The sequence below is a fragment of the Eretmochelys imbricata genome, chromosome 1 (assembly GCF_965152235.1).
Source record: "Eretmochelys imbricata isolate rEreImb1 chromosome 1, rEreImb1.hap1, whole genome shotgun sequence".
Taxonomy (NCBI): domain Eukaryota; kingdom Metazoa; phylum Chordata; order Testudines; family Cheloniidae; genus Eretmochelys; species Eretmochelys imbricata.
The window spans coordinates 158,154,952-158,171,496 of NC_135572.1; the positions used below are offsets into that span (position 1 = coordinate 158,154,952).

The 16,545-nt window shown below is 41.4% G+C and overlaps 1 protein-coding gene across 1 annotated transcript in view; it reads left to right on the forward strand.

The window, feature by feature from the left end:
- The window catches only part of HSF2BP (heat shock transcription factor 2 binding protein), a 55,050-nt gene extending 39,143 nt beyond the window's left edge, over positions 1–15,907 (forward strand). Inside the window, exons 7-8 of the mRNA XM_077817841.1 lie at positions 1,445–1,548; positions 12,167–15,907. Coding sequence (XP_077673967.1) covers positions 1,445–1,548; positions 12,167–12,375 — 313 coding nt within the window. The 3' untranslated portion in view covers positions 12,376–15,907. The remainder of the gene's footprint in view (positions 1–1,444; positions 1,549–12,166) is intronic.
- The last annotated feature ends 638 nt before the right edge of the window (positions 15,908–16,545 follow it).

The following is a 16,545-nucleotide window of genomic DNA, read 5'->3' on the forward strand; positions in this document are numbered from 1 at the left end:
TCCTATTTCAGGGGACTTCTCCAACCTCTTGCAAGTCTTATATGTTGCCAGAGCTGGGGCCAGAATCATCCCCTTCACTCTTGACATTTGGATTGGCAGTCAGCTGAGAAAACAGTACACTCCAGGCTTGTTGCTTTTCTGTGGCTGCAACAGTTACTCTTAGTGGCTTATATATGTTGGCCCTGAATTTTGCCTGGCTGCTTCATGCCTAAGCAAGCGTGAGCAGGGAAACAAGAAGTGTCTCTTCTCCCATAATACCCCCTTGCCTTCTGCACAGAAGCCAGACACACAGTCCTTATGAGTCCCTTCAGCACAAAGACTACTAGAGTCCAGTGCTTCTGCTAGCCCTAGACTTAACAGTGTGGGATGAAAAAAAGATGGGTGTGGCCCCTACCCTGTCCACAACAGCCAGTGGAGTTGGCTCTGTTTTGTGGCAGAAGATACTACTGTGCCTTCTTTAAGGGTGGCACTCCAGGAGGCGGCGTGCCTGCCTGGGATAATTTCATCGTCCCACTGGCTATTAAGACACATTGCTTGGCAAAGAGAGTGTACTACAATGGAGTCTCACCTTTTCTCTTTTAATAACCTCTCTGTTGGATTTTATTTTAGAGTGTGCTTTACCTGTAGCCTGATCCCTTAAAGTGTTGAGTGACCTCAGCTCCCACTGAAGTCAGGGTGCTCAGCACCTCTTAGATTCGGGACAGCTGCTTTATCAGAATGTCTTCCAGAGAACAGGTTTAACCTCATAATATAGAATGACTGACTGCTGCTTTAATTGGTATAGAATTAGCATAAACTTTGTTTGACAGGGACACGAGTGGCCAGTGTCAGACGATTAAGAGATGCATAGCTAGGTATTAAAGATGTGAAATTCTAAGCTGCTGTGGTGTTTTTTTTTTTTTAAAAATACAGAATTTGTCAAAGATCAAAAGAACCATGAATGAAATGCAGCAAATTTCATTTAGTTCTTTTGATTCATTGTAGTAATTGTTATAAAATCTTTGCAGCCTTTTTTTTTTCTTAAGTGGCCCTTTCATTTGTTGAGACAAGCAGCTTAATCAGGATGATAGGCTTCCTTCTGGGGAGTCCCAGTTAAGAGGATTCTGTTGCATATGGTGAGTGATCATGTAAGGCCAAATCCTGCTTGCCCTACTCATGTGAATAGTCCCATTCAGTTCAGAGGAATTTAAATGCTGCCAAATTGACTGACTTTTACATATTTTTAAAATATTTTGATTTTATAAATTTAAATAAAGTCTCACACACTGTTGCATTCATGTATGTGTATAATGTGACAGAAGTACATATCTTTGTATCTTATAGAGATTGAAATATGTATCTGTATCTAGCCAGCTGTAGATGCTTATCGTAAGTATTGGATGCAGTTATTGTAATGCGATGCAGTTAAAGAAGCAATTTAATCACCTTTTTAATTTTATTTTAGGCTAATTCTGATGTCACTGTACAATGTGAGCATCAACTTGAAAGGCTTGAAGTACATTAGTGAAAGTCCAGGTTTTATTCCATTAGTCTGGTGGCTATTGAACGGTAAGATTGTTACAACAGTTCAAATTGTGGACTTTTTGATAATAGCTGTTAATACATACAGATAATAGCTGAGTAGAAATTCAGATCTGTGACCTTGTTCTATTTAAATTTTATGAGATAATAAAGATCCAAAGAGAGGGAAATAACTGAAGGAATGAATATAAGTATTTCTATCAATGATTCTAGTGTATAACATTCAATTCATGTAAGAGTTATTGATGGCAGTATCCCAGTGTGGGGAGGGGAGGAATCTGATAAAGCAAATGGAAGACAGCCACCTGTACTTGCATCTATGAACTTTAAAATAGATATCTTTGATCTATGAGACACTGTAAAAATGTAATTGCTGAAAACTATGTAGGGCAAGGTCAGTCTGTCTTTGATCTTGAAACAAATTAACCTTTGCAACTAAACACATCCCTGGTGTGAGGCCAGCTCTCATTGATGAGATCCATCATGGTCTAGTGCAGGGGTTCTCAAACTGGGGGTCAGTACCCCTCAGGGGGTCGTGAGGTTATTACATGGGGGTGGGTTGTGAGCTGTCAGCCTCCATCCCAGACCCCACTTTGCATCCAGCATTTATAATGGTGTTAAATATATTTTAAAAAGTGTTTAATTTATAAGGGGGTGGGTCACACTCAGAGGTCTGCTATATGAAAGGGGTCACCAGTACAAAAGTTTGAGAACTATTGGTCTAGTGAATGGGGCATTGGATTGAAAGTCAGGAGACATAGGTTGTATTCCCAGCTCTGCCACTTGTGTGGCCCCATGTAAGTAAATTTTCCTCTCTGTGATGGTTTCTCTTTGCACGTGTCTTTTAAGCTCTTCAGCACTGGGTTTGTCTGTGTTTGTACAGTGCCTAGTGCAGCGGGGCTATTGTAGTACAAATAATAATAATAGAAATTAATGGGAGTTGCACCTGCTGATGCAAGGATTGAATTTGACACTTGGAGTTGTTTGATCTATAGTATTTCAATAAACTTAGGGATTTCCTATATGCCACAGGGCTCTCACATATATTTTTATATGAAAATTATGTACTCAGGCTCATTATCAAATAACTTTTTCTTCAAAGGATCACAGTTAATTAAACCTCACAACACCACTGTAAAATATCATACCCATTTTATAGATTTATACATAGCTGGGGGAGAGGAATCACTAAGTGGAAGAACTTGATTATATGGTTTTTTGCCCTACAGAACATAGAAACCTTACACACATTGCTCCACATTTCCTTCTTTGTCAAGCTAATATTTCGGGCATTATTCTAACAAAACTGAGGTGACTGAAGCTCCCAAATGTCCCATTCAAAAGACGTTGATAGAATAAATTAATCTTGCTTGGAGCTAGATATCTGATCTGATTTTATTTTTTAATTAAAGCTCCTATGGTCACATAAGCAGACAAAGTAGGATATATACAATTGATAGTATTTAATTTGCAATTGTTGATGAAAAAGAGGTTGAAAGGCTGTTCTGCATTCTAAAGGTATCACTCATCTGGGTCTGGAGTGAGAGAAAAAGACAGGCTTATATAATACCTTCACTCTCTGAAGTTCTTAAATCCTGAGAGGGGACAAGGGTTCCCAGGCAGTGTGCACCTGCCAGTTCAGATTCCTGAGTGCTGAGAAGGCCTGCTTCCAGTTGACAGAGATGGCTGAGTAGTTTGTGCAACTGGACCCACAGTACTGAACAAAGGATGAGCCCAGGATCTACCCTCACTCCCATCATCTTCTTTAGCAGGAGGTCCAGGCAGTTTTCGCTGTGCTCAGGGCTTTCTTCACCTTTTCAAATTGCCTTAGCAGTTTTGTTTTTTCATTTCTCTCTTTCCCACTCTTGTTCCTTCCGCTGCTTGCAGGGCCCAGCCTCCCAGGCCAGGACCCATGATTTCAGAGACGTCAAGCACCCCAGCCCTGCCTGCTTCCATTTTCCACACACTTCTTAGAAAGTGGCTGGAGCACTAGTTTATATAGTCTCAGGGTTACTCTGCTTGTGTTTCAGTAAAGGAGGGGACTCCTGCAAAGAGCAGACTGGGTAAAGGTGGTATCGCCCCTGTGATGCCTGGACTTTCCATAGCTCCTCAAGCTTTCTCTCAAGGCCTTCAAAGTTCCCACTCAAGGAGCCCTCAGAGTCATCCTCTGACTTCTACCACTGCCATTACAGGCCCTTCTGATACTCTTCACCCTCTCTACCCTGCAAGTGCCTATGACCTGGAATTTCAAAGTGTTTATGGATTTATATCCCAGGAGCCTTTCTCTGGTTTCCCTTCCTGTGGCATGCCTAATTACACTCCTTACCAGCCCTCCCTGAACTTGTCAGTCGAGATCCAATCCCCTTCGGAGGAAATCTAAACAAGAATATTCCTTCCAAGAAAGAGAAGTAAGCAAAAAATATTCAGTTTAATTCAAAGAAGGCTCATTTTTTCCTCCCGCCACTATTTTTTCATTTGAAGGAAGGAGAGATTTCTTCTTTCCTATCTGACTCTAGGAGACTTTTTCAAGATAGCAAAGCTGATGAACTGATTCCTGTTGTCATTAAATCCTTGGATATTAAGAAGAGATCCCAAATAGATGAAAAATCTTTAGGAAGAGCTGGGTTTCCCTATCCCAATGTCTAGAAAATGTTGATGATGCCAAATGGCCTCTCTCACAGCAGAAATAGATTGTAGTAGCTGTGTCTGTAATAGACTGTATAAATTACAAGAGAATAAAAGCTAACATTTGACACACCTGCTGAAGTTAATGCTTCTCCTTCTTAGCTTGTTTCTGTACAAAAGTCATCCCTGTGGAATGGTGCAGTCCTAAAGGATCCAGTGGATAAGCAGTATTGATTATAATCTGAAAAAGGAACAAATCCTTAACTATAGCTTTGAAAGCTTCTGTGGTCACATGGGCATCACTCACAAATCTCTAGGGGGTAGAAAGGCCAGCCCCAAGCCTAAATGAATTAATGAAGTAGCTCAAGTTTTTGTTTGTGGTGCAATTTGAGGTGAAGGTAGGGTCTCTTCTCATGTTCTCCCATCTCAAGAAGCGCAATTTGTCTACAATCACAGGATGCTGACACCTTCTTGAGGACCTGTGTGATATGAGCGCTTTTCAAAGGCCAGCGTCTGTGGTTGGTCCTGGCTAATGCTATTATATTATCTGCTGGTATAAAGAAGCTCCATCTTTCTCAGCAACATAAATTTTCTGATACAAAGCCTTTTGAGACTTCTGATTTCTTAGTGCTTCATTCCTCCAAATACAATAGGTATGTCTCATCTTCTCTTACAAAGTGCTAGACCAAGAACACCTTTCTCTGTTAATCACCAAGCATTAAGCATCAAGGAGAAGCAGTTGGCCCAAGTGTTACTGATTGGGAGTGGGCTCAGATTTGCCACTTCTCCTGGGCTAAATCAATTACAAGAAAAAGGAGCATATAGGGAATTCATTGGGCTATTCTCTGTGTGACGGGGCACGACTCACCATTGCGGTGCCTCCTGCTGGCTGTCCTGGCAATTAGCTCGTGGTTGCCAGTGCACCCTCCTCAGGAGGTGTCTCTCCCGTTGTCACTCCTGTTTCCTTGCCCAGGACCCAGGTCCTCTTCTGGACACAGCCCTCTGGCTGTGCCTCACTTGGTTCTTTCCCTCCTTCTGGGGGACCAACAATCCTCAGTCTAACCACTTGCCTCAGTGGCAATCTGCAGTCCAGGTTCTAGCCAATCATCTCAGTGGCAGACTGCAGTCAGTGCATGGGCCATTTCCCTCAGTGGCCAGTGGGGGCAAAGGAGAGGGGAGTCTAGGCCCACCCCCTACTCCAGGCCCCAACCCAGGGACTCTATAGCCGACAGCCAGGTACTACCCCTCCTCCAACTCTGCCGTCTCCTTCCCCGGGCTACTTCCCCGCAGCCCCAGCACCTCCTCTGCCCTTGTATCAGGGCCTCAGTTTGGCAGCTGTCAGCCTGGAGCTTTCTCATACTCTACTGACCCTGCCCAGCACTGGTCTATCTATGGTCCTCCTCCTCCCTTGCCCTTCAGGGAGTGATTGCCTTCTCCTCGGCTCAGCAGCCCCTTCTTATATGGGCCAGCCTGGCCGTGATTGGCTCCTCCAATAAACCTTCCCCTAATTGGCTGGCACTAAAGCCTTTTTCTTATTGGCTGCCTCCTGCACAGCCTCCCCAGGTTTGCTTTAAAACCCTTTACATACCAGAGAGGGGCAACTTCCCCGTCACACTCTGGTATTCCCCTTCATTATTATCTCTTACTTTATGGCAACTTTTCTTTTTTTTTTTTGAACACTGCCAAAAGATTGGTGCTGTTGAATTTGAACTCAGAGGTGTTACAGAAATTGGAGGGATTATCACTGTGCCATATTCCCCTCAGTTCTAGGGAAATTACTCAGGTATTTCATAAAACAAAGGAGGGCAGGAAGCTCGAGTGTTCTTAGATCGCTCGTCTCTCAGTTTTTCTCCTGAAACTGTCATAGTTCTATTTGAAAACTCTTGTTGTTGATCCAAGAAGTTTCAGCTATCAAAATCTCTCTACTCTGTAGTTCTCAGTGAAACATACCTTCACATTCCTAATACTCCCTGCCACCTTCAATATTTGCTTTTCATGACTGATCCTAAACATTTCCAGTATATAGTTTTTCTGTTTGGATTGTCTGTGTGTCTCAGAATTTTTTGAAGATCCAGGTCCTTTTCATGGTAGCACCTCTTTTAGAAGTCATCTTGGCTTTCTATTAGCCCAATGTCTTATTAATCAAATCCTCTAATTCTTAGATTCTCTAATTCTCACACTAGCCAACTCTCAAACAGTTCAAATTCTTCAGACTTTGAAATCAGTTTTCAGAAGAGTGCCCTTAACCACTTCAGGACCATATTCATCTCAGCACTCATTTAATGACTGAGTCTTCATCTTCATACCTAAAAACAAATTCCTCCAAATCAAGTCTCTCATGAATAGCACAGAAAATTTATATTTGTCTTTATTTATAAGAAATCTTAAAGGTTCTAAACTTAATCTGATAAATATATTTTAGTGTTTCAGTGGACCATCAGTATAAGAAATAATTAGCTATTTGTGCAGCTAAGAGGTACATGCACAGTGCATCACTTTGCCGTGTGAAAGACCTCTGGACTCTCACTTCCATGTCCAGTGAGTAATCAGGCATGTTGTGGAGGAGATGGGCCAAATTCTCAGCTCTGATGTGAATCTAGAGTAGCACTGTTGGCTTTAATGTATTTACACATGTGGAAACTAGTTTTGGCCCTAACAGATGGGATTGCTGACTGGCTGATCTCCTCAGATAGCAATGAGAACAGTCCCCTGACAAAAGGGAAGATTGAACTGACACCAGTTATACAGGAACTGGTGTGAAAAAAAGAGAATATAAAAGGGTATGGTATGCAGAAAAAGCAGACTTTCAATATTAGGACTTGCTGCAGCAGAGCTCATTCTTTGTAAATGCTTTCTTTGTTAGCATTTTCCCCACCGCAGATACTTTGTTTATTATGTCACCTCTTATCTCTTTGGCCCTATCAACAGTAGGGAAATTTTTCAAAATCTCTCTGCTATTGCCGACACTGGTTCAGGTCTACAGGCATTAGCCCACCCGTACAAAAGCTCCTTATATTGCTATCAGCTTGCCTCACCATCAGTTAGACCTAGTGTGAGCATGGGTTGTGAGAGAGTGCTTAAAATGGGGGCAGCAGCTGGTGGCCCCTCCACACTAGATCTCCCAGGATTGCTAACTCTGGTGGTGCTGAAGTAGTGTTAGCCAAGGTGTGAAACTTTTGTAATATTGTCCTGGTGTAGGCAGAGCCTTAAACTCTATTGCAAATCATTTGCTAGCAATAAATATTGCATCCAGGTTGGCCAGGAAATGTCATAGGCACATGTACATCAGATTCACACCATGCACAGAGCCAATTGTAGATAAGCTGTTTCGCATTGATGTAATGCAATTACTTAAACCCTGCTGTAGGGAATAGTTCATCTGAGAGCACACTCCTAATGACAGATGTGACTGTAAAATCTGCCTGCTTTATCAGCTGTTTTTGTCAGTGACTGAGTGCCAGTGACGACAGACAGTACCTCGTTAGCAGTTAACAAAACGTCAGCAAAGTTAAACAGTTTCAGTACCTTGTTAAAATCGCATCAGTACGTTATAATTGTGGTAGGCTTATATTACACATGCTGTTCAAGACCAAGACAAGCAGCCATATTTTTTCACATTTTTTCACATTTTTAATGATTAGACTTGAATATGTTAGCTAAGAAATGTATGCGCCAGTTGTTGGGAGGATGTGATGCAGTGATATGATTACAGCTAAGGCTTTTTTTGGCTTTGTGTAAATAAAATCACTCAACTAGTATAGAAATGACTACATCTGGAAGGTTTCAGAGTAACAGCGTGTTAGTCTGTATTCGCAAAAAGAAAAGGAGTACTTGTGGCACCTTAGAGACTAACCAATTTATTTGAGCATAAGCTTTCGTGAGCTACAGCTCACTTCATTGGATTCATACTGTGGAAAGTGTAGAAGATCTTTTTATATATTTTTTCATGCTTTGTGCGTATATAAAAAGATCTTCTACACTTTCCACAGTATGCATCCGATGAAGTGAGCTGTAGCTCATGAAAGCTTATGCTCAGATAAATTGGTTAGACTCTAAGGTGCCACAAGTACTCCTTTAAATCTGGAAGCTATTGTAATAAAGATAATGCTGCGTAATGAAGATTCCTGCCATACTTACTTTTCCTTTTGCCTGTTCGCTGCTAAAATTTATTTTCTTTTAAAAGAGAAATCCTTAATGAAACTGGGGAGATCAAAAAAGGGCTGTTTGAGTATGATTTAAAATCCAAGTAGAAAATTACAAAAATATAATTGTCCCTAACAAACAGATTTCCAAAACCATACACAGTCATGATAAGGTGTATGTGTTTTAACATGTATCCATTTATGTAATTCTAAGTATCTTGGAATACATGTAGAACAATAGAAATCAGAGAGGAGTTCATCTTATCCATACCTCTTGTGATGCAGCATTATATTTACCAAGTGCCTAATATATTCTTCATTCAAGTGATTCAACCAATAGGGAGTCTGACTGCCATTGGAGACTCTTCCCAGAATCCAGTAGATTTCACTGGAAAATTCTCCTATTGTGCAGCTAAATATAATTTCCCTTACCTTTGTTGCATAGTGTTATACCCCCTTAGGCAATTCTTCTCTTCCTTAGTATTTACACACTTCTAATGTTTGCAGATAATACTAATGTAAATACATATAGTATTGCTAACATAGCACCTTTCATCAAGGATTTAAAAGCAACTTATATATACTAAGCCTCACAACTCTTCTGTGAGGTACTAAAAGTAGTAGACTTGTTTTATAGATGGGAAAACTAAAACACAAGAGGGGTGTGACTAACTATATCCAGTTCATTTCAGTAAGCTTCTTTTCCTCCTCACTGGACCATATTTTGCTATCCTTACTCTCAGTGCACAGGACCTTTCTCCATGACAGCCCCAATGCAATTAATAAGAAAAGGAGTACTTGTGGCACCTTAGAGACTAACAAATTTATTTAAGCATAAGCTTTCGTGAGCTACAGCTCACTTCATCGGATGCATGCAGTGGAAAATACAGTGGGGAGATTTTATATACACAGAGCATGAAACAGTGGGTGTTACCATACACACTGTAGCACGAGTGATCAGGTAAGGTGAGCTATTACCAGCAGGAGAGGAAAAAAAACCTTTTGTAGTAATAATCAAGGTAGGCCATTTCCAGCAGTTGACAAGAACGTGTGATGAACAGTGGTGTGCCGAGTCTTCATTTATTCACTTGAATTTAAGGTTTTGCGTGCCAGTAATACATTTTAACATTTTTTAGAAGGTCTCTTTCTGTACGTCTGTACATCATATAACTAAACTATTGTCGTATGTAAAGTAAACAAGGTTTTCAAAATGTTTAAGAAGCTTCATTTAAAATTAAATTAAAATGCTGATCTTATGCCACCAGCCAGCTCAGCCCGTTGCCGGCCTGGGGTTCCGTTCACTTAGGCCGGCAGCAGGCTGAGCGGGGCCTGTGGCCGGGACCCCAGCTGCCAAGGGGCTGGCAACCAGAACCCCAGACCGGCAGTGGGCTGAGCAAGGCCGGCGGCCGGGACCCCAGACCAGCAGTGGGCTGAGCACCTCAGCCCGCTGCCACTCGGCCTGCTGCCGGTCTGGGATCCCGGCCCTGCCCACATAGAATGGGTACCTACCTTCTCCCTGGTTCTAGCCCATTCTCTTCCTCTCTCTCTGCACTGAGCTGAGGGTGGGAGTGCACTGAGCACAGGGCTGGGGGTTGGAGTGTAGGGTCTGGCCAGGAGCGAGAATGAGGGAGGGGGCTCAGGGTTGTGGCAGGAGGTTTGGGTGTGGAGTGCTTACCTGGGCAGCTCCCATTTGGTGCGAGGGGTGCAGGTGGGAATGTGGGCGGGAGGGTGCAGGGGCTCCTGTTTGGTGCTCAGGGTGGGGGTGGGAATATGGGGGGTGCAAAAGTCAGGGCATGGGGGGGCTGGGTATGTGGAGGAAGGGCTGGAGTTGGGGCTGGGGTTGTGGGGGAGTGCAGGGGTCAGTGCAGGAGGCTGGGGTGTGTGGGGGTGCAGGGGTCCAGGCAGAAGGCTGGGAGTGTGTGGGGGTGTGCAGGGGTCAGGACGGAGGGCTGGGGGCATGGACTAGGTTCGTGGGGGTGCTCCCAGTCCCCTGCCCAGAGCAGCTCATGGCAGGGAGCTGGAGGGGGATATGCCCTGATTCCATCCCCCGTCATCACGGCCCCATCCCCACCTCTTCTCCGCCTCCTCCCCAGAGCAGCGAGTGCGCTGCGGCTCGGCTTCTCCCCCTCCCTTGCAAGGGCCATCAGCTGATCAGTGGCATGGAGGGAGAGGAGGAGAGGCAGGAACCCAGCACCCTGGGGGAAGAGGCGGGGGAGCGGGGACCTTGCCTGCCTGGCAGCAGTAGCCGGCAGGACCAAGCTTCTTCACCCTGCCCCGCGGGTGGTGGGGAGAAGAGCGGGCCGGGGCGGGCAGGATTTTTAATGGCATGCTGCTGCCTGCCGGAGTCCTGGCCACCGGCCCCCCTCAGCCCGCTGCCGGCCTGGGTTCAGCAGCAGGCTGAGCGGAGCCAGCGCCTGGAACCTGGCAGGCAGCAGCATGCCATTAAAAATCGGCTTGCGTACCATCTTTGGCATGCGTGCCATAGGTTGCCGACCCCTGAACTAACATATTGGTAAAATTGGAAGAAGCCACCAGTGCTTAATGCCTGCTCTGCTGAACTGTTTCATACAATTCCCCATCTGGACAAATCTTTTGTCATTTCTTGACTATATTTCTCACCTTTCTAGGCCCTGTTCTGTTTCCTTATCCTGTTGGGTGTTTTCAACACCTCCCAATTTAATGTATGTGAATTTAATTAGCATTCTGCTTACCGTGATTTCAGATCATTAATAAATGTGTTAAGTAAGCTGACTAATAAGAGAACCTTGCTTTAGCCCACTTGACACCTCCTTCCAGCTCAGGGCATTGTGATTTATCACTGCACTTGATTTGTGGTCCTACTGCAAGACTTCAGTCCCCATGGCAATGCTGGTATGCAAACTAATTTCAGTTAATTTTTTTCAACATTTTCGTACAACACTCTGTCAAAGGCTTTACTGAAATCTAGGTATGACAGTGACAGACACCGTAGAAGTGCACAGCATATGATACAAATAAATAGATATTTTAGCTACCAAATACATTAGAAATACAAGTTTGGAATATGCAAACTAGAGAATATAAACATAAAATGAGTCGCCTACTGGATGTATCTAGCAAAGGCACAAACAGCCCCCCAACAGACTGTTGGGTATAATTAAAATAGAATCACTCCTAATATTTCAATAGTAATAAGTGCATCCTGTTCCTTTAACAATGGAAATCAAAATTAATTGTACCTCTTCCTAGGCATGTTTTTCTGACATGTTCCTAAGCAGTTAAACCAGTTTTGTCCCACTACCATAAAATCAAATGTACCCAATACTTCAGTTTGTGTCAACTGCATTTTTAGCATTTGGAGGACTGGCATATTGTTACCAAGTGTATTTGATTAAAGTTGAGGTTTTATTGAGCTTAAATGGAATCTGAACCTTATATAGATAAAGAAAAGCCTTATAAGAATTGCAGAATGAATGTTTTAAAACAGACTAAACAGTAATGGGACATAGTTTATCCTGTTCTAAGTGAAACTGCAGCAAACTGTAAATCTTGGCTACTGACAAAGTTGTTGATAAATCCACATATCTGTGGGATTTGCTACATTTGGAGTAAAGAAGAAGGGAACAACATATTCCTGATTACCAGGTCCCCCAACAAGTGCTTAGCACAGGAAACTGAGGAGGAGAGCAGTGGTGGTTTTAAGCCACTTATATATCTTCTCAGATTCTGGGGCCAGCCAGCCCCAAAGAGCCATTTCAGCAGCTGAGAATAGCAGAACTTTAGCCACTCTCTCTTTACCCAGGGTCCATGAGGGATGGTGATGTAGAGCTATAATGTTAGTCCTGGCATATAAGGGTGCATGTAACAAGTAGCTGGAATCTTTTCTTCCTCACTTCTAGACCCAGATACAGAAGTGTGTCTGCATGTTCTACGGCTTCTCCAGTCTGTGATTCTAGAGCCAGAAGTTTTAGCAAAGTCAGCACCTGAGATGCGTGACACCTTGCCATTTCAACGTATCATAGCACTGTCAAAGAGCCGCAACGCAGAGCTGCAAACACTGGCGCAAGAACTGCTTGAAGACCTCAAAATCCTAGAGTGTGAAGTGTAGAGACATAGTCATTGGAGTATTATGACATCAATTGTTTACTTTTTCCCCATATTTTTATGCTGCAAGGGTATGCAAAATATTATTGCAGATTAAAAATATACATATTGAGTAATTAGGAGAGATGGACTTGGATTGAATCATTTCAATCTGTCTAGTTACCTGTATCAGAATCCCTGCCTGAAGCCAGATAACCCAATCCAAATAATATTTGGAAAAAAAGCATGTGGTGTTTGTTAGGTGCCTGAACATAATCCTAGAAGAGCTCCCAGAAGAATGACAGGTTTAATTTATTTCATAGGGTTTTGTTGGTAACGTGTTTCAAAAGTGATCCAAACCATCTGACCCGTTGGTGATACATTGGGAATAAAATAATCATCTGAACTATATCTTTATTTTCAAGGATAGCCCCAACCTTTCTGGTCCCGTTCAGCCCATCTCTAATACTTAGTATGCTAAAAGTAAACTTTGATGCTTTTTATAACTCTAGTGTTTCAGAAGACATAAGAAATTTCATTTTTATGACTATTTCTTTTCTCTGTCCTTTCTAATCAAAGACCATTGGAGTTGTGTGGAGTGTATTAGATTCTGCTTTAGAATTTTTCATTCAAATTCAGTGGAGGTGCTAGAGAACTGAGTTTGCAGCTGCCGTGAATAATAGCCACTGAGCTTCCCATAGGCCCTGCAGAAGGGAAAGGATTGCTGTGGTCTCAGTATACCTAGTTCCATAGCCAAAGAGGCTAAAATTAATTCCTGCTCTGTCATGAGCACTGGTGTATTTATTTGAAATCCTCATTATTTATTAGGGCTAAGCTTGCTTTCCTCAATTAAAAAAACCCCAAACCAGCTATATTATATACTTTGTAATGCTGTGATTTATGTCTGTAATAACGCTGTCATTTCCAGTTTTCTTGTGTTTGTAACATAGCTTGCAATGTGACAATGTTGGAGACCGTGACAGAGAAGATATACTTTTATAGAAACAACAACTTCCTTTTACCCACTGGTGTTATGGTTCTTCACCAATGAAGCCCATTGTCTGTGCAGAAGACTCAGAACACAATCTTCTGAAATCAATTTTAGCCAATTTTGTTGTTGTGTCTTGCATCTGCATCATGCGGCAGCATTTTTTTGTTATTCAAATAGCACAAGACAAAAACCAATGACAAGCTTAAAAGTTCCATCCCTGTTCAGCAAAGCACTTAACATAGGCTTAACTTTGATTTGGGATTTAAGCACAGGCTAAAAGTTAAGCACACATTTAAGTGATTTGCTAAAGTGGGGCCTCAGTGCCACTGAACTCATTGATGACACATTGCCACATAATTGGTTACATGAAATCAAGTGCAAGTCCAGTCAAATACATAAAAAGAATCCTGTAGCAGCTACTTTTTAATATATATACAAAGTTGTTCTGCTTGGGGTGGAGTCCTTAGAATAAATGCATTTTGTCCCTTAATTAGCTATTATGGCTAATGGGTCGTTTTACAGCTGAGGAACTGTAAAATGCATTAGATAAAGACATAGTTGCACGAGCTGCCGTGAAAAGGGGTTTCGCACAATGCTACAAATATTCAATGCTAGAAAATTTAGTAGAAATGGATGTAAAGCTCCTCATTGCAGAAATTTGCCGATATACTAAAAAATTCAATTGATCCTAATTAGCACTGAATGAAAAAAATACAATATATAAACTTCCCAGAATACAGGCCATAAATCAAAGGGTTATCACAAAATATGAGACTGATACCACAAATGAGGTTAGATAGGGGTGGGTAAAAGAAAGAGATGCCAGGAGCACTTAGTGGGAGTCATACTATTTCTGATCCAAGAATATACAATACTCACTATGTGTAGATGTTAGTCAGAGTAAAATCTCGTAAGTATTAAAATACATTTTCTTTGGATTTGTTTTCTTACCTTGACCAAACGCCATCCCATGATGAAATCAAAATGGTGATAGCCTGTAATTTCCTGGACTATCAACTCAAGAAAGTGTTTCATTTTAAAGTATAGTAAAAGGCAAAAAACAAAGTCTAATCAGATACTGTACTTATCAACTGAGGGGTGTTCTCCCATTAACGTTTTTAATCAAACCATTGGAAGCCAGTAAGCAACAGAAAAAAAAAGTGTGTGTGAGTGTGTGCGCATAGGCACGCACAGCACTTCCATCCACATTGGAGGCTTTGGTAAAAACCTTACAACTTTATCTTATGGTACCTAGTGTTACTAAAGCTGGGAGCTCACCATTTGAAGCACTGTGTCAGTTACACCTGCTCTGAATTGAATGTTTTTGTAGTGAACAGTCTTCATTTAGTGCCTTGATTCATCTCCATGTGACCAGTACTGGAAATTAAGCAGTTAATCTGATAGTGAGCATCAGTACATCTCCCAGCTCCTTTTCTCCAAGATTTAACTTGCTGGGGCTATGGTCCCTCATAGTCAGACGTAATGCTATGGAGCCACCAACTTTGAGGAAATACCCGTTTAGTTTTAAAAGTTTAATTATGCTATTTTAATAAATAAGTAAAAGTATAGCTGGCTCTGTAAAACTCACTGAATCTTCTGAAACACTTGAATTATGAAAAACTCCAGAAACAGTGATAAAACAGATAACGTTTTAAGATCGCTATTACATTTTTAAACAAGTTGTTTTTATTGAAGCGTTCAACCTGTTTATTACAGTTCTTAGTGAAGTTGTTGTTCATTACTTGGTTTTATGCAAAAGAAAAGGTATTTTGTTTGGGTTTTGTTGGTGCAAAGGAAATGATAGTTCAGTATATTGCTTTTTTCAGTTCACACAAAAAAGTTTCAAAGAGTCAAAAGGACTGAACTATTTTGAAGTCAGAGGAACCTGTTTTAAATTTTGTTTTTTATGGAAGCCTTCACTCTGTAAATATTGTGGTGCAATAAATAGTACCTTACTAGCTGTAGTGCTTATCAATAGCTTTATATCTTGTTGCTGTCTTTTTCTTCCTGTATCCCAGATTCAGTAGGCCCAGGAGTCAACCTCCTTCTCCAGATTGCTGAGACCTGGAAGCAGTCTGTTACTGGTTACATTTAATAGAACCTTTTGTAGTGGGAGTAAAGTCTGATGACTTCCAAACACAGATCATCTGACACACCCTAGTTCTAGTTGTTTTCGGTTTTGATGTCCATTTCACTAGTAATAAAATAGGGCAAACAGTTTATCTTATCCAGTGTTACTAAAGATGGGAGCTCATCATTTGAAGCACTGTGTCAGCTACACCTGCACTGAATTGAATGTTTTTGTAGTGAATAGCCTTTATTTAGTGCGTTGATTTATCTACATGTGACCAGTACTGGAAATTAAGTAGTTAGATTATTGTGCCTCCCCCACCCCCCAAAAAATTATACATTTTAGGGAGTTTATAAATAAGGGAAAGAAGCTGGCTTTATTGAAATAAATGGATGTTACTCAAAGGACTTTGAAGTGTGTGCCATTTTTTTCTTAATTTAAAAAGAGGAACATAGATGATAATATAGTTCATATTATATAATAGCAACATCTTTTAGTGCTACTGTAATTAAAGATCTGTCAAGTTATGCATTATAAATCTCTGGTTTTATTTTCTTGTAAACCTTTCCTCTATTCTGAAACTTCAGGCTGTTGGAGATTTTAGTTGTTTAAAAGCAAAGTTAAATAAATGTTTTGGAAATTTATGTTGTGCTTTGTGCAACAGTTTGAAAAGTTGGGGTTTTTTTCTAATGGCAAATGATTAATCACTTTACCTTTTCTCCTCCAAAACATTAATTTACATAGGGCCTAAGTATGCTTTCACTAACACTCATGTAAATCCAGAATAACACCATTGAAGCCACTTCTCTTGTTGCATACTGTCAACTCCCATCAGTGTTAATCAGAGTTGCCATCAAGAGGAGAACTAGTTTGGTATTTGGATTGAGGAAAGTGATGGAGTGACTCTGGATTTACACCAGTGTAAATGAAAGCAGAATTTGGTCCTTACGCTTAACATGAGCCAAAAAGTAAAAAATCTGTTATAAAAATCCCTCTAGTAAAATCCCTATTTACCTCACAGATCACAGTGTGCAATTAAAATTGAACTTTGCTTCCTTGAAGAGGTGTGTACCATGCACGTGGCAACTGAAGTCTTGTCAACCCTCAGACACTTCTGTGGAAAAGTCTCTATT